Genomic DNA, 17,472 nt, shown 5'->3' with positions numbered 1-17,472 from the left:
ACTCACACCTATGACTAGATCAACTAAACAGAAAATTAACAAGGAAACACAAACTTCAAATGATACAATGGACTAATTAGACCTAATTGATACCTATAGGACATTTCACCCCAAAACAATGAATTCCACCTTTTTCTCAAGTGCACACAGAACCTTCTCCAGGATAGATCACATCCTGGGCCATAAATCTAGCCTTGGTAAATTCAAAAATATTGAAATCATTCCAAGCATCTTTTCTGACCACAATGCAGTAAGATTAGATGTCAATTACAGAAAAAAAAAAAAAAACTATTAAAAATTCCAACATATGGAGGCTACACAACATGCTTCTGAGTAACCAACAAATCACAGAAGAAATCAAAATATGCATAGAAACAAATGAAAACACAACAACCCAAAACCTATGGGACCTTATAAAAGCAGTGCTAAGGGGAAGGTTCATAGCAATACAGGCTTACCTCAAAAAACAAGAAAAAAGTCAAATAAATAACCGAACTCTACACCTAAAGCAACTAGAAAAGGAAGAAATGACGAACCCCAAGGTCAGAAGGAAAGAAATATTAAAAATTAGGCCAGAAATAAATGCAAAAGAAACAAAATGATACATGCATCCCAACGTTCATAGCCACACTACTCACAACAGCCAGGACATAGAAGCAATCCAAGTGCCCATCTACAGATGATTGGATTAAGAAGATGGGCTATATACATATACGATGGAATAGTACTCAGCCATAAAAAGAATGAAATTCTACCTTGTGCAGCAGCATAGATGGACCTTGAGGGCTTTATGCTTAGTAAGATCCAACAGACAGAGAAAGACAAGTGCTGTATGACATCACTTACATGTAGACTAGAAAATAATATAAATGAATGTATAGGCAAAACAGGAGCAGACTCACAGATAATGGAAAATAAACTCATGGTTACCAAGTGGGAGAGGAAAGTGGATAGGCACACACTAGGGATATGGGAGTAAGGGATACAAACTAACATGGAGAAAACAGATAAGCAAGAAGAATAGACTATATCGCACAGGGAACCACAGTCATTATCTTGTAATAAATTACTATGGACTATAATCACTGCTATATACCTGAAACTAATAGAATATTGCACATCCACTATACTTCAATTAAACAATTTGTTTATTTAAAAATTATTTAGACCCTTTAAAAAAGAACAACAGACACATTTTTTGTTTAAAATATGTTAATGTACTTAATATTTTAATATTCTGCTTTATAGCAGATTAAAGGAATATTATTATGTAAGAAATCTATTTTTGCTTAAAAATAGTATTTTATTAAAACATTGTAATAAATCTGAAGAAGACAGTTTTATCATTTTATTTTATTTTATTTTAGTCTTTATTGAAAGGCTAATTTTTTATTTAGTCTTTGTTTGTTACAATATTGCTTCTGTTCTCTGTTTTGGCTTTTTGGCCATGTGGCATGGATCTTAGCTCCCTGACCAGGGATGGAACCTACACCCTCCACGTCAGAAGGTGATGTCCCAGCCGCTGAGCCACCAGAGAAGTCCCCCTATCATTGCATTCTGATGAAATCAATTAACATCCCCGCACATGAATGCTGGACGCAGAGGAGCCAAAGTCAAGTATATATTTTTAAAATGACTTTAAGGGTTTTGCTCTGTACACTGCCCTATGCCCTGGGCATAGGTCCCCATTTCAAAATTTACCAGTTGACCTAGAAATGAGTTTCAGCCGGGTACCAGACCATGGTCAGAGGCTCTGGTTAGAAACCACAGATACACTCAGATGCATCATGGGAACTGCATCTTTTCCTTACTGCCAGTGGCCAGAGGTGGAGGGAGACCTTTGAATCATCAGTAAACAAGTCAGTGTGAAAGCCCCTGGGCAACTGCTCCCGGGCTTCACTTACCACATCCTGCGCATCCCCCTGGCCTGCAGGGCTCCGTCTCCACCCAGCTGTCCACATTCACCGGGCAGAATCTGAGCGATGCCTTCCATCCTTGCTGTCCTTCTCATCCTTGGTGAGTTCTCGCATGGAAGAGAGATGGAATTGAGGGGTCTAGCGCAGATGGGGCAACATATCTCATCGTTCCTGTCTTCCAGGGCTGGGTCTGAGCCAGAAGACCACCACCCAGAAGCGTAAGTCCTTCCTTCAAAGCCCCCAAGTCAGATTCAGCCGCTGTGTCTGCTTGAGAATGGCTGGAGGAAAGGCCAGGGACCCAGACTGGCTAGGAAGGCTCGCAGCCAGCAGTTGGGTGGGCGGGAGGCTGGGTGGGGGCCTTTCTCAGGGACTCCCACCTCTGATTCCCTTCCAGAGATGCTCTCGAAACCTGCCATCTGGGTCAGACCCAGTTTCATGATCCCAAAGGGAAGACCAGCTGTCATCGGGTGTCGGGGAGCTGGCGAGGCCGTGGAGTACCAACTGCACTTTGAGGGGGGCCTTTCTGCCTTGGAGAGACCGAAGTCACCCCCAGTGATGAACTTGGTGAAGTTCCCCATCCCGGCCATGACCTCGCACACTGCAGGGCAATACAGGTGCTCCTACCGAAGTGGGGAGCTCTGGTCAGAGCTCAGCGACCCCCTGGAGCTGGTGGTTACAGGTATCTGTCCCATGGTGCAGCTATAGGGTCATCTCGTCAACCTGAGTCCTCCAGAACGTCCTCACTTGCTCATCTCCCTCTGTCTCTCCCAAGCCTCACTCAGATATTAGTTTGTCTTGGGGGCAACGCAGGGGGTTGGTTAATGCCTACGGGGTTATCTTTAGAGAATTGTCTCTATGTCCTAGAAGCAGACTGGTCTTAGGTTCTTCGGAAAAGAGACTCTAAGATGGATGTTTGTGCCCAGAGGGAATCACCGTGGAGTGTCCTTAAAAACACAGGCCCTCACTGCTCACAGAAAGGGCAGTTGAACAGCAGTGCAGCTCCACGGGAGACCTCAGGGACTTCCCTGGTGGTCGGTGCAGTGGTTAAGACTCCATGTTTCCAATGCAGGCGATGAGAGTTCGATCCCTGGCCAGGGGACTAAGATCCCGCATGCCGTGTGGTATGGCCAGAAATATTTTTTAAATAAAAAATTTAAGGACAGAGACTTCAACCAAGCAAATGTGGATCTCTGGACCTGGCTGACCTTTCAGCATAGTCTTGAAATGAGGCTAGAAGTTCTGTATTCCTATCAGGCAGGGATTGTGTGAGAACCACTCCTAGGGAGATTCCAGACAAATAGTCTTGCTTTTGTGGTTCTTGGGTTCTAGCAGAAGACAGACTATGAGTCAAAGTCAGGAAATTCAAATCAGTGAGACAGCACGTGAGGGTGGAATGGTGGTGTGGAAAAAGCAAGGTCGATGGGGTGGAGGTGGCCAGGTAATCTTGGGCCAGGCAGTTCCCTTCCACTGAGGGCTGTGGGTCTCAAGTTTAAGTCAATATCAGAGTCTCCTGTGGGCTTGCAGAAGCACAGATGACTTTAGTAAACCCACATTCATGGAAGCAGTATTCACAACAGACAAAAGGTAGAAACAACTTTGCCTACCAGTGAATGAGTGGATGAAGAAAATGTGGTCTATTCATACAACTGAATATTATTCAGCCTTAAAAAGGAAGGAAATCCTGAGACTTGGTAACTTGAGGATGTTTTATTGAGTGAAATAGGCCCATTATCAAAGGATCAATAAATGTACATTCCACTTCTTTGGGGTACTTAAAATAGTCAAATTCAAAGGCATAAAGTAGAATGGTGGTTGCCAGGGGGAAGGGGGAAATGAAAAGTTAATGTTTAACATATAGAGTTTCAGTTTTGCAAGATGAAAAGCATTCTGGAGATTAATGGTGATGATGGTTGTACAACAGTGTGGATGTATTTAATATCACGGGACTATACAATTGAAAATAGTTAAGGTGGTAAATTTATGTATATTTTACTACAACTAAAAGCAGCAATGAGGTTTTAAAGATTTTTTCTTTCTTATGTGGACGGTTCTTAAAGTCTTCTCTGAATGTGTTAAAATACTGCTTCTGTTTTATGTTATGGAATTTTGGCCACCACGAGGCGTGTGGGATTTAGCTCCCCGGCCAGGGATCGAACCTGCACGCCCTGCACTGGAAGGTGGAGTCTCAACCGCTGGACCACCAGGGAAGCCCCAACAAAAAGTCTTTAAAACACAGGTGGCTGCCCCTCCCCCAGGTTTCTGATGGAATAGTTCAGGGGTAGAGCCTGGAAGTGTGCATTTCTAACAAGTTTACCCAGGATGCTGACATTGCTGGTCCCAAGGACCAAACACTGAGGACCAGTGATGTAGGGAAATTCCCAGAAAGAGATTCCTCTTAACTCTCCTGGCAGCTGGGGGAGGGACCTTCTCAGTCTTGAAGGGAGAATTCAGGGAGGGTGTATCCATGACCAAGACAAATCTAGGAAATAGAGGAAGAGACCGAGATTCTGAACAGTGATATCCTGGCCCTAAGGACTAGAGGGATGCTCAGAGATGCAGGAAACAGGATACAGATGCTCTGTACCGGGACTTCCCTGGTGATCCATTGGTGAAGACTCCACCCTTCAAGTGGAAAGGTTTCGGGTTCGATCCCTGACGGGAGAACTCTGATCCCGCATGGCGCATGGCCAAAAAAGAAAAGGATGCTCTTACCCTACTAGCCACCTTCTCTCACAGGACTGTATGACACACCCACGCTCTCAGTTGAACCCAGGTCTGAGGTAACCTCAGGAGAGAATGTGACCTTCCGTTGCCAGCTGGAGACAGCTACAAGCACGTTCTTCCTGCTCAAGGGGGGACGATCCGGCCGCCCCCAGCTCAGATACGGGAACCTGCGGGCAGAGTTCCACCTGGGCCCTGTGACCCCAGCACACAGAGGGACATACAGATGCTTCGGCTCCTACAACAACCACGCGTGGTCTTTCCCCAGCAAGCCTGTGAAGCTCCTGGTCAAAGGTGAGGACCTGCCCCTCAATGTTCCCCCATGTTCTTTCTGGATCTCTAAGTGACCAGCAAACAGAGATGGGAATGGCAGCAAAGAGGCAGGTGGGGAGACACAGAGAGGGTGCTTTGCACCAGTGCCCTCATCCACATCGATTCCCAGAGGTCCAGGTGCTAGGGAAAGCACAAGGACCATCACCAGGGAGATGGCGGACAGAGGAGTGGGGAAGGGAGAGGAAACAGCTGGGAAGACCAGACCCCCTGATTTCCTCATCTCCACGGCAAGGAGACACCGGGGACACTACCTTCGCGCCCACTGAGCACACCTCTTCTGGTGAGTAACAGATACTTCTAAACTCGGGGCAAGGACTCAAAGCCTCCCAACCATGCTAAAAAGCGGGCGTTCGTTCACAATATCCCTTGAGTGCACAGAGCAAGCCATCAACTGCAGTTCTGTCAGCAAGACCCTTGCTGGTATGGTGCTCATAACCTAGAGTCAAAGTCCTTGTTCAGTCACTCAGTCAGGTCCAACCTGATTGCAACCCCATGGACTGCAGCACACCAGGCTTCCCTGTCCTTCACCATCTCCCAGAGTTTGCTCAGATCGTGTCCATGGAGTCAGTGAAGCCATCCAGTCATCTCATCCTCTGGTGTCCCCTTCTCTTTCTGCCCTGAACCTTTCCCGGCATCAGGGGACTCTTAGTTGGGGCAGGCGAGATCTGGTTCCCCTACCAGGGATCACACCCAGGCCCCCTGCACTGGGAGCACGGAGTCTTAGCTACTGGACCACCAGGGAAGTCCCTCACACCATCTCTTTTCCTCACTTCTCCACTTCCTTATCCTCTGCAGACTACTGGGACTCCTACGAGTTAACCACAGAGACCCAGTTGCAGAAAGGTAAGCCGGCAGCAGGGCCTGTTAGCCCTCGCAGAAAAGGGGAGAGACATTGGGTGAGGTGGTCTTGGTAGCTCCCCGTGAGCAATCGCTCTGTTCTTCTGACCCAGACCATTTCCTCTGGAATCACACGGTCCAGAATCTCATCCGGCTTGGCCTGGCTGTCCTGGTCCTGATGGCCCTCATGGGGCTCCTGCTTGAAGACTGGCTTCACAGGAGGAAGTCTAGAGAGAGAACCCATGGGGCTTCACATCGGGGGTGCAGGAGACGGCTCTGAGCACAGAGAGCTCTGAATTCATGACCAAGAGGCCCAGAAGCCACAGGTGGACCTGAAAGTGGCCCCGACCTTGGGCTGTGGGAGCTCCGTGTGGAACCCATGGAGGAAGGGAGTCACTGCAGAGAACTAAGGGAGGACTGCGTGCAGCTGGGCGGAGGGAGATGCAAGCGGCGCGTTTCTCCTGAAGACCAATCCCATTGTCTCCTCCAGGTTCGAAGGACTCTTGTGCTTCCTTCCTGCAAGCCAAATTTTCAACCACCCCCATCTTTCCTGAAAACACCTTTAACATCACGGCCATGGGAATATTTCCTTCTTCCTTTTGTCTTTATCCTTACTTCTTTTTATAAATGTATTTAATTTTAACTGGAAGATAATTGCTTTACAATGTTGTGATAGTTTCTGCCATACATCAACATGAATCAGCCATAGGTATCCATATGTCCCCTCCTTTTTGAACCTCGATCCCACCGCCCACTCCTCTAGGTAGTCACAGAGCCCCGTGTTGAGCTCCTTGCATCAAACAGCAAATTACAACTGGGGATCTCTTATACACATGGTAGTCATGTTTCGATGCTGCTCTCTTAACTTGTCCCACCATCTCTTCCCCTGCTGTGTTCACACGTCCATTGTCTGTGTCTGCGTCTCTATTCCTGCCCTGCAAATAGGTTCATCTGTACCATTTTTTCTAGATTCCATATGTATATGCTTTACTGTATGAAATTTGTCTCTTTCTGACTTATTTCTCTGTATAACAGGCTCTAGGTTCATCCATCTCACAAGAACTGACTCAAATTCGTTCCTTTTTATGGCTGAGGAGTATTCCTTTGTATATATGTACCACAACTCACTATTCATTCATCTGTCGACAGACATCTAGGTTGCTTCCACATCCTGGCTATTTACCCCTCTTTCTTCTTTGCTGTCTCTGCAGATGTCATTCAAAATATTTAACCACCAGTACAGAAAAGACGTTAAGAGCTAGAGAAGCAACAAGCCAGTAGTCAATTCCCACCCATTGCTATTGTAAATGAACCATGACAGGTGTGATAAGAAAAGGATACATTTGGGGCAACATCAACAGACTCCGGAGAACCTTTGTCTTCCCAAACTGAAAAGTGTCTTTTAATTTTTAATTGATACGTTTTTGACATAGAACTCTCTGGAGGTTTAAGGCGTGCAATCTGTTGATCTGATACATTAATCTATTGTGAAAGGATTGCCATTATAGTGTTAGCTAACACCTCTCTCATCACATTATCAACATTTCTTTTTTGTGGTTGGAATGATTAAGATACCGTCTGTTAGCAAGTTTGAGGATTATCATGTGACACTGTGGTGTATCATTTCCACACTGATCATTAGGGCTCCAGGACTTATTCATCTACTGGTTTGTTCCCTTAAATGCCATCTCTCCGTTTCCTCCTCCCACCAGTCTTTAGGAACCACCATTCTGCCCTCTGTTCCTATGAGCCTGGCTTTGTTTTTAGATTCCACCTTTAAGGGATATCACACAGTATTTGTCTTTCTCTGACTTATTTCACTTAGCATAATGCTGTCAAGGTCCATCCCTGTTGTCAAAAATGGCAAGATTCCCTTCTTTCTCATGGCTGAATTATACATATTTTTACCATATATAAATATAATATATCTTTATGTTGGACCATAAAGAAGGCTGAGCACTGAAGAACTGATGCTTTCTAATTGTGGTTTTGGAGAAGACGCTTGAAAATCACTTAGACGACAAGGAGTTTAGGATCAAACCAATCAATCCTAAAGGAAATCAATCCCAAACATTCATTGGAAGGAGTGAGGCTGAAGCTGAAGCTCCAATACTTTGGCCGCCTGATGCCAGGAGCCGACTCATTGGAAAAGACCCTGATGCTGGGAAAGATTGAGGGCAAAAGGAGAAGGGGGCAGCAGAGAATGAGACGGTTGGATGGCATCACTGACTCAGTGGACATGAGTTTGAGCAAACTCCAGGAGATAGTGGAGGACAAAGGAGCCTGGTGTGCTACAGTCCGTGGGGTCACAGATTCACACACGATGTAGCAACTGAACGATCCCAAAGAAATCTATATTTTTAAGGAGGCACATTCATCACTCCAGCCCAGGAGCAGTCTAATCCATCTTCACTTCTCAAGGCGCCCACGTGCTTGGAGATCCGTTCCTGCTGGTTGATGCTGGTCTCATGGAGATGGGGAAAGGTGAGCTTTGAAGACTGAGAGGGCATCTCATTCTCCTCCCTCAGCTCAGCCTCTCTTCCTTCTTTGTTTGCCCCCAGTTTATTTCATTTTCCAAATTACAACAATAAGACAGGATCTCCAGCTTGCCTTTCCTGCCTTTCTTCACTCCATTTCATAAAACAGGCGCACTGCAGAATCAGGAGGCAGGGAGAAAGGATGGAATTTGAGCTCCATTAACATCTGTGTTCCTGAGGCAAACTCTGTCCTTTCTGTTTTCACCTTCCATTGGCCAAAAGGTGGGGTCGATAACTCCTTCTCAGTGATACACGAGCTCATGACATCATTCTACAGATTTAAAACAAAAAAAATTTTAATGTGGACCATTTTAAAGTCTTTATTCAATTTGTTATCATATTGCTTCTGTCTTGTGTCTTGGATTTTTTGGCCCCAAGGCATGTGGGATGTTAGCTCCCTGATCAGGGACCTAACCCACACCCCTGGCTTTAGAAGGCGATGCCTTAACCACCGGACCACTAGGGAAGTCCTCATTCTAGGAATTTATCAGTGCTCCACAGTTATTACATCACCACCAGTACCAGAGTTCTCTCACCCTGAGTCAGGAATAGGAACAAAATCTTCAGAGCATGGATATGCTCTTTCGGAGAAGGTCCACCCCCTTCCACTCTTCCTGGTCTGTGGATGGGGTGACTGATTGCCCTGAGACATTACCCACCTGGACAAGGCTATACTCTACCCCTTCAGGCTGAGTCCTCAACCACTAGAAGCTGGTTCTCACCCCTCACTTCCTCTGAAGTTGTTTTTGTAACATAATAAGTTTCCTGGAACTCTCAGTGGACACCTCTCAGCCCTTATCTTTGCTCTTCTGTTAATTATGTATGACCACTTCCTTCCTGAAAAAGTCACTTCACTGGCTTTCTCTGACCCCTCCCCCTACTCACTCTGACTCTCCCTACACTGCTGGGTTTGGGGGGCTCTCCAGGGCCAGAGTTTTGAGGTTCTGTGGTGGACTTAACGTTTCTCTGGACACAAGTCTGGGTTGACTTCATTTAACGCCATGGTTTCGATTTCTCTACAATCAGATGCCCAAATCTGTTTCTCTTCTGATTACAGTCACATTGGTGGTGGGCGGGGGATGGGGGGAGGGAGTTAGGGCCTCAGTATGTGCATTCGAGGGGGACGCAAGTCAGCCCAGAGCAGGGACCATCCTGAGCTTGGTGTTGAGCAGCACCCCTGGCCTCTATGCTCTATGTGCCTGGACCACCAGCCACCTAACCTGTTACAACCAAGAAATCTCCATGAGCTGAGCTAAGCAAGCATGTGTGCTCAGCCGTGGCCAACTCTTGGTGACCCCGTGGACTGTAGCGAGCCAGGCTCCTCCGTCCATGGGACTTTCCAGGCAAGAATACTGGAGTTAGTTGCCATTTCCTTCTCCCCAAGGGATCTTCCTGACCCAGGGATCGAACCTGCGTCTCCTGCGTCTCCTGCATCGGCAGGCAGGTTCTTTATCACCATGCCACGTGGGAGAAGTCTCCATGGACATTGCCAAATATCACCCTGAGGACAAACTGAGGAACTACCCAGTTAAGAACCCCTGGCTTGGAAGGATATAAATAGGGGTGATGGAAGGAGGTGGCTGTGATGGGGGAGGGGCCCCCGTGAGATCCGGCGGTCAGCTAGGTGAGAATGTGTTGACTGTGCTGAGGACAGCCATGTGAAACGCTGGAACGCCTCCCGGAGCCTCACCCCCCAGGCAGAAACAACCACAGGCGCAGGGCTCGAGGCAGAGGAGTAGCAGGACACCCTGCATGGCTGGGACAGAGCAAGTCAGGGGAAACTCAACTGAAAGGTGAGCCCAGGGGTCTTTATTTTTCATTCTGGCTGCACTGGGTCTTCACTGTGGCACAGGGGCTCCTTGCTGTGGCTCGCAGGCATCTCCAGGTGCAGAGTACAGGCCCTAGGGTGTGCAGGCTTAGTTGCCCTGTGGCATGGGGATCTCAGTCCCCCAACCAAGGTCAAACCCACATCCCCTGCATTGGAACGCAGTTTCTTAACATGCTTAACACCACCAGAGAAGGCCCCAGAAGTGACTTTTGAACCGCAGATCTCTCTTTCGCCATCACCTTGTGCAAAATGAGTTAAATAATTATAACTTCAGAGGAGGGGCTCACCTTCCCAAACCTGGATCTCCTGGCTCATACACACAGCTCTGGAAGAGAGCCCTGGTGAGGTGAACCCCAAAGTCAAGAGTTTGCCTCTACTTTGAGGCATCAAGGGATCCCCATCTTCTCTCTGGGACTCACCAAGACTCAGTAGGAGGGTGAGAGGAGGAGACATGATTCTGGAACCATTTGGCCCTCTGGCCCCAGCAGAGCTGAGCTACAATGGGACTGAGGCTGAGGGGGAGGGGTCCAGGAGAGGAACCAGATACAGAGGGGGAGGCCCACCTAATACCACAAGGCTGAGGTTTTTAACACCTGCCAAAGGAAGAGTCACGCCCCCACCTAGATCTCTATCCAACCAGGGGCCCGTGGGAGGTGCGATATCCTGAAGACAACGCTCACTCTCCATCTGCCATGGGGTTTTCAGCCTCTGGGTGATGACTGTTATGGCACTGTGGTGTGAGCTGTAGAAGGTTTCACAGCACCCTTTGTCTGTGCCCACTAGAAGTTCGTAGCATAGCCAGTTGTGACCTCCCTCCAAAATCCAGAGTAGTCAAATCTGTAGAGACAAAGTAGATGAATGGATATGGGGTTTCCTTTTGGGGAGATGTAGATGTCAAGGCTATGGCTTTTCCAGTAGTCATGTATGGATGTGAGAGTTTGCCTATAAAGAAAGCTGAGCACCAAAGAATTGATGCTTTTGAATTGTGGTGTTGAAGAAGTCTCTTGAGAGTCCCTTGGACTGCAAGGAGATCCAACCAGTCCATCCTAAAGGAAATCAGTCCTGAATATTCACTGGAAGAACTTATGCTGAAGCTAAAACTACAATACTTTCACCACCTGATGCAAAGAACTGACTCATTTGAAAAGACCCTGAGGCTGGGAAAGATTGAAGGCGGAAGGAGAAGTAGACGACAGAGGATGAGATGGCTGGATGGCATCACTGACTCAATGGACATGGGTTTGAATAAACCCTAGGAGCTGGTGATGGACAGGGAGGCCTGGTGTACTACAGTCCATGGGTTCACAAAGAGTTGGACCTGACTGAGCGACTGAAGTGAACTGAGACATTCTGGAACTAGATGGCGGTGATGGTCACAACAGTGATGTGAGTACCCTTAATGCCACTCAACTGTGTACTTTATGACGAAAACGGTAATGTTGATGTGATGTGTATTGCCCCACAATTTTTTAAGTTTCTGGACTTTGCCAGATTGAGGGGCGGGGGCGGCAAAATCAGGCTTCGTTGAGGACCACTGTCTTATTCTATAGCAATGAATGGCTAGACTGTAAGCCAATCTCAATTGAGATTGTCTCTCAATCTCAGCACTATTGAAATTCTCGGTGGGGTAGTTTTTTGTTGTGGCGGGGCTGTTCCGTGCATGGTGAGATGTCAAGCAGCTCCCCTGGTCTCTACCCACTGAATGTCAGGAGCGCCCCCTTGTTGTAACAAACAAACAAAAAATACCTGCAAACACTGCCCAGGTGTCCTTGGGTGGCAAAATATCCCCCCTAGTGAGAACCACTGATCTTCAATGTCCTAAACTCCATAAGACTTTTTAAAAATTTCTGCACAAAGTGAGCTCTAAGACAAGTCACAGGCTTTCCAATTTGTGAGAACTTTGTTTTCAAAACTCAGTCTGCTTCTCAGAGGCCATGCCATATAGGGGTATTGAGTCCTCTTACTGTTTCCTTATTTATAGATAGATAAAAATAACAAGATAGCTGGGAGGGGCATGAACTGCTGCAAAGTGTCCATCAGAATGTATTTAAAATACCCAGAAGAGGGTGTGACCCAGACACAGTCCATCACAACCTCCCTCCATTGTATCATTTTTTAAAAATGTAAATCCTACCCATGAGCTTTGTACTCAAGTAGAAGGCTGAATTTTTAATCACTCAGCTTTGCCTCAAATAACCTGAGCAGTCCTGATCCATACTCAATTCCTCCATCATCTATTGCTTTGAAATCCTTACCTAGCTGTGTCCCCCTAAACACTGGTATCCAAAAGTCTTATTCAAGTTACTACAGGGGCTTCCCTGGTGGCTCAGTGGTAAAGAATGCACCTGCCAATGCAGGAGATGCAGGTTTGATCCCTGGGTCAGGAATATTTCCTGGAGGAAGAAATGGCAACCCACTCCAGAATTCTTGCCTGGGACATCCCATGGACAGAGGAGCCTGGCAGGCTACAGTCCATGGGGTCACAAAGAGTGGACATGACTGAACACACATGCATAGGGAAGAAAAACAGAAGGAATGCACAGAATCATCTATGAACTTTGTAATATTTTTTCCTAGACTAAGTACGCCAGGAATGATGTTTACTCTAAGTTATCTGTTGGGTGTGTGAATAAATTCAGCATCAAACAAACTGCTTTGCCTTTTATTATCCTTGTGAGAGAGAACATTTTAACATCAAGTGGGTACGTGACTTGTGCAGATATTCCCAGAAACCAGAGAGTGAAAAACCAGTGTTCAGTTCTACAGTCTGGTCCAGTGATTGACATTTGACATTCTGGCCTTCATGAATGAGATGTCCTAGAGATATCGGATCACCCGCTTTGAGGACACATGAGAGAAATATCTCAGAGCATTCAGGAAAAGAAGTCACAACATGAGGATCTGGTTGTTCTGGCATCACTGCATTCGATGGTCAGTCTGGGATTGTTCTCCTTCACATCCTTCAACAGCCTCTGGATTTCCACGGTAGATTTGTCCATCTTCAACCTGAGTGTCTTTAAGGGGCCATTGTTCTGCTTTAAAGCCTTAAGGAGCACCACGATGCCACTCTGTCCCCAGGCGTTCTGGTCCAAGTCCAGCGTTTCCAGGCTCCGGCTGCTGACTAGAGCGGAGGCGAGATACTGACAACTGAAAGGGGTGATGGAGCAGCCCCAGAGCCTGTTGAGGAAGTAGAGAAAGCCACTCATGTAAGCATGTTCTTAACGGAGAACATACCGGGTGGCCAGGCACACCCTTACTCCCTGGGGACCTAGTAGGGAAGACATGAAAGTTATTTTCTTTGTGGAGCTTATTTTAGCCACATCAGGCCCTGTTGTGTTGAAGATGGGATAACAGTACTGAAACAAAATAAATAGGATTAATAAAACAGAGGAGGATTGGCTAGATTGGTGATAGTCCATGAATTCCACATTGGAAAGATGATATGAGAAAAAAGAAATAGAATACAGAGTGAACCATGATGATAACTGAAGGGGTGGAAGCCAGTATAGCTGAGATGCCAAGCTGGCAGGGCAGTAGAAAGAGTGGCCCACAATTACACAGAGTGAAGTAAGTCAGAAAGAGAAAGACAAATATCTTATACTAACACATCGATATACATGGAATCTAGAAAGGTGGTATGGATGAACCTGTTTGCAGGGCAGAAATGGAGACACAGACGTAGAGAACAGACCTTTGGATACAGTGGGGGGAGGAGAGGGTGGGACGAATGAAGAGAGCAGCATTGAAACATATACATTACCATGTGTAAAATTAGAGAGCCAGTGAGAATTTATAATATGACACAGGGAGCTCAAATCCAGTGCCCTGAGATAACCTAGAGGGGTGGGAGGGGCTGGAAGGTGGGAGGGAGGTTCAAGAGAGAGGGAACATACATACACCTATGGCCGATTCATGTTCATATGTAGCAAAAACAAACACGATATTGTAAAGCAATTATCCTCCAATTAAAGATAAAAGTTTTAAAGTATCCAATAAACAATTTAAAAAAGAAAGAGTGGCTCATAACTAACTATAGGATCCCATAGACTCTTGGAGAAGGCAATGGCAACCCACTGCAGTATTCTTGCCTAGGAAGTCCCATGGACGGAGTCTGAGCCTGGTGGGCTACAGTCCATGGGGTCACAAAGAATCAGACATAACTCAGCAACTGAGCACATAGACTCTTGTGGGCTATTATGTTGGGTTGGCCAAAAAAGTTTATTTGGGTTTTTCTGAAAGACGTTATGAAAAAACCCAGGTGGAAAAAAGCCAACACAAAAAACCTTCAGATTTTTATCCACAGTGACCCAAAGAACTTTTGTGTCTTGAAAGACACGTGCTGTGGCCTGGCTTGCAGGTTGAAAGACATCTTGGGGTGATGGGTTGAGACCCAACATTAGGAAATCAAGAATCAAAACCTGCAGACTAGTTCAGAGACAATGCCATAATCACTATGATGCACTGACTGGGGCAAGTCAGAGAAAGACACATCATATGATAATGCTTACATGTGGGACCCAAAGAAATAGTACAAAAGGGCCTATACAAGACAGAAGGTGAGCCACAGATATAGAAAATAAATTACGGTTACCAGAGGGGGAACAAGGCTGCAGGGGGGTAAATTGGGAGCTTGGGATTGATACAGACACACTACTATGTATAAAATAGATAACTAATAAGGACCTACTGTATAGCACAGGGAACTCTACCCAATACTCTGTAATAACCTATACAGGAAAAGATAACTAAAAACGAGGGGATATATGTGCAACTGATTCACTTTGCTGTACAGTAGACATTAGCACAACATTGTAAATCAACTATACTCAATAATCTTTTTAAAGGGGTAGGGAGGGAGGTGGGAGGCAGGGTTCAGGATGGGGAACACATGTACACCCATGACAGATTCAAGTCAATGTGTGGCAAAACCAATACAATGTTGTAAAGTAAAATAAATAAATTAATTTTAAAAAAAAGAAAAATCAAAAGTAATTAGCCTCCAACTAATAAAAATAAATGAAAAAGAAAAAAAGAAAGAAAGAAAGAAAAAGAGCTATAATGTCATGAAAAGACAAAATTTCAGTTGTTCATTGCTGGCAAAAGAGAAAAACCAACAATATTTTCAAACATCTTTAAAATGAAGAAAATGACTTACCCTAGACATTTCAGGTTACAATTTGGTTTCTTCAAAGCTTCATAGAGAAAACACAGTCCAGTGGCTATGGGGTTGAAACCCAGGTCCAAGCTGGTGAGGTTGGAGTCTCCTTGGAGAATCTTTGAGATGTACTTGCAGCCATGTCTGTTTATGTTGCAATGACGCAGCCTGCCATGACAGTTGTATAAAGAAATTCTGTTATCCCTCTGTGACATATACCCTGTGATATGGCAGTTACATCCAGCTATTAATACTTATTTTCTATCTCGAGTCACACGCTTTCAAGTAGGCTTGTACATAAAGACATGCAAATGGAAGGACTTCCCTGGTGTCCCAGTGGTTAAGAATCTGCCTTGCAATGCAGGGGACGCAGGTTCGATCCCTGGTCGGGGGAGCTAAAATCCTACATGCTGTGGAGCAACTAGCCCCCCTACCCCATACCCCAAACCACAACTACTGAGCCTGCGCTCCAAGATGCAGCCAAATTAAATAAATACGTTTAAAAAAAAAAAAACATCTACAGGGAATGATGAGCATTTCCACCCTGCCTAGGTGGTAGAGTGTTCAGCTGGCCTCTTCTGCCCCCTTTCATTTTGGAAGGAAAAAACACACATCCGAGATACAGGCTTTCCTTCCATGACAGTATGTCATGCAGGTGAAGGGTTCTGGGTTCAGACAGACCTGAGACAGAATCTGAAGCCTCCTTTCTTTCCTGCATGATCAGGTCTTTGGGATCCATGCTCCCTGTCTCATGTTTTATGTCAAGCCCTGTATTTGTCCCAGAACAATGCAGTACACCAAAATCTCCACATTCCTAACATTGAGAGGCTGTGTTTCTCATTTAAACACTGTAGACTCTCCAACAAGCTTAGACACCTACAAGTCCTCCTGACCACAGAGAAGGGTGTTCCCATAATACAACTAGACAGGTCTCCCCTGAATACCTTGTGCCCCAAGCATGGCGCAATAGCAGCAGGGTAGAGTCTGAACTGACATGACAAGGAGCAGGTGGATGGTAACTGGACCAAAAGATGCCACGATTTGTACTGTGTGAGACCCTAAAAAAGTCATACTTGAACCTGGGGAGCTTGGGGAGAGGAGCTGAAGCAAAATTCAAAATTCCAAGTTTTGACAGCCTACAAAATGAAGGTCTGGTCAAATAATGCCTTTATGTTTTTAAGATAATGATCATTGACAACTCGACGGATACAGGGGGCTTCACACCTGCTACAAAGATGCAACCATGGGCAAACTCAGGGACTAAACTTTGGTTTTCTAATTAGCTAGTTAGCACAACTGAAACAAAGGTAACTATGGCATGTGCTTGTAAGGATTTTTTTTAAATTCTTGTAAAATTTAGTAGAATACCTGATGCACAGTAAGTACTAAGTACCAGACACTTTGTGTTGATTAGACACCTAAATCATCTCTGCCTTTAGAACAGGGAAGTCTAATGTACACGCTGCAATGTTTAAGATAGACAACAAGCAAGTTCCCTGTACTGCACGGGGAACTCTGCTCAGGGTCGTGTGGCAGCCTGGGTGGGAGAGGAGTGTGGGAGAACGGATACATGTATATGTAGGGCTGAGGCCCTTCACTGCTCACCTGAAACTATCACAGCATTGTTAATTGACTATAACCCCCCAATACGAAATGAAAAGTTTGAAACAAACTATCACAACATTGTTGGTTGGCTATATTCCAATATAGAATAAAGTTTAAAAAGTAAAAATCTAGGAGGCTAGATCTCATGTTAAGCATTCTTACAATAAAATTAGTAATCACAATGAAAATGATAATACATTTTTTAAAATTCAAAAAATGAAAATGATAAATTCTTAAAAATTCAAAAAAAAACAGGCCAATCTGTGTGACATCATAGAGGAAGTTTTATATTCTTCTAATGAACACTATTGAGGCAGAAATGACCTTTTCCTTTTCTCTCTCTGCCACTATAAACTGAATTCCTGATTCTGCTTTCCAGTCTTAAACCCTACTGTGTAACTCAATCCACCCCAATTGCTGCCAGATGTCATGTGAATTTTCAGAATATACACAGAACATCAGACCTGAGAATTAACTGCTTATCTTGAATTCTCAGAATAGAAAGAAGCCGGCAGGTCAACCTTACTCTTTAAAGACATG

The 17,472-nt window shown here is 45.5% G+C and overlaps 2 protein-coding genes across 7 annotated transcripts in view; one reads left to right on the top strand and one right to left on the bottom strand.

Moving 5' to 3' along the window:
• Positions 1 to 1,865: 1,865 nt before the first annotated feature.
• On the top strand, positions 1,866 to 6,779 carry LOC122692572 (natural cytotoxicity triggering receptor 1). Of its 3 annotated transcripts, none has more exons than XM_043900265.1 (7): positions 1,866 to 2,016; positions 2,099 to 2,134; positions 2,311 to 2,595; positions 4,680 to 4,931; positions 5,080 to 5,250; positions 5,766 to 5,813; positions 5,921 to 6,779. In XM_043900265.1, exons 1-7 carry the CDS (start codon positions 1,983 to 1,985, stop codon positions 6,085 to 6,087), a joined length of 993 nt encoding a protein of 330 aa, XP_043756200.1. In that variant the 5' UTR covers positions 1,866 to 1,982; the 3' UTR covers positions 6,088 to 6,779. The 3 variants fall into 3 exon arrangements, with proteins under 3 accessions (XP_043756200.1, XP_043756202.1, XP_043756199.1); XM_043900267.1 differs by having other exon boundaries at positions 4,653 to 4,931; positions 5,203 to 5,250; XM_043900264.1 differs by having other exon boundaries at positions 4,653 to 4,931.
• A 6,039-nt stretch (positions 6,780 to 12,818) lies between these two features.
• Positions 12,819 to 17,472, bottom strand: part of LOC122692568 (NACHT, LRR and PYD domains-containing protein 2-like) — a 25,630-nt gene continuing 20,976 nt past the window's right edge. For all 4 annotated transcript variants that reach the window (XM_043900254.1, XM_043900252.1, XM_043900255.1 and 1 more), the window contains exons 7-8: positions 15,328 to 15,495; positions 12,819 to 13,349 (exon numbers count right to left, since the gene is read on the bottom strand). In XM_043900254.1, the coding sequence (XP_043756189.1) occupies positions 13,046 to 13,349; positions 15,328 to 15,495 (472 nt within the window). In that variant the 3' untranslated portion in view covers positions 12,819 to 13,045. The remainder of the gene's footprint in view (positions 13,350 to 15,327; positions 15,496 to 17,472) is intronic.

The sequence above is a fragment of the Cervus elaphus genome, chromosome 4 (genome assembly GCF_910594005.1).
Source record: "Cervus elaphus chromosome 4, mCerEla1.1, whole genome shotgun sequence".
NCBI classification, from domain to species: Eukaryota; Metazoa; Chordata; class Mammalia; order Artiodactyla; family Cervidae; genus Cervus; species Cervus elaphus.
This window is presented reverse-complemented; position numbering and strand designations above follow the sequence as displayed.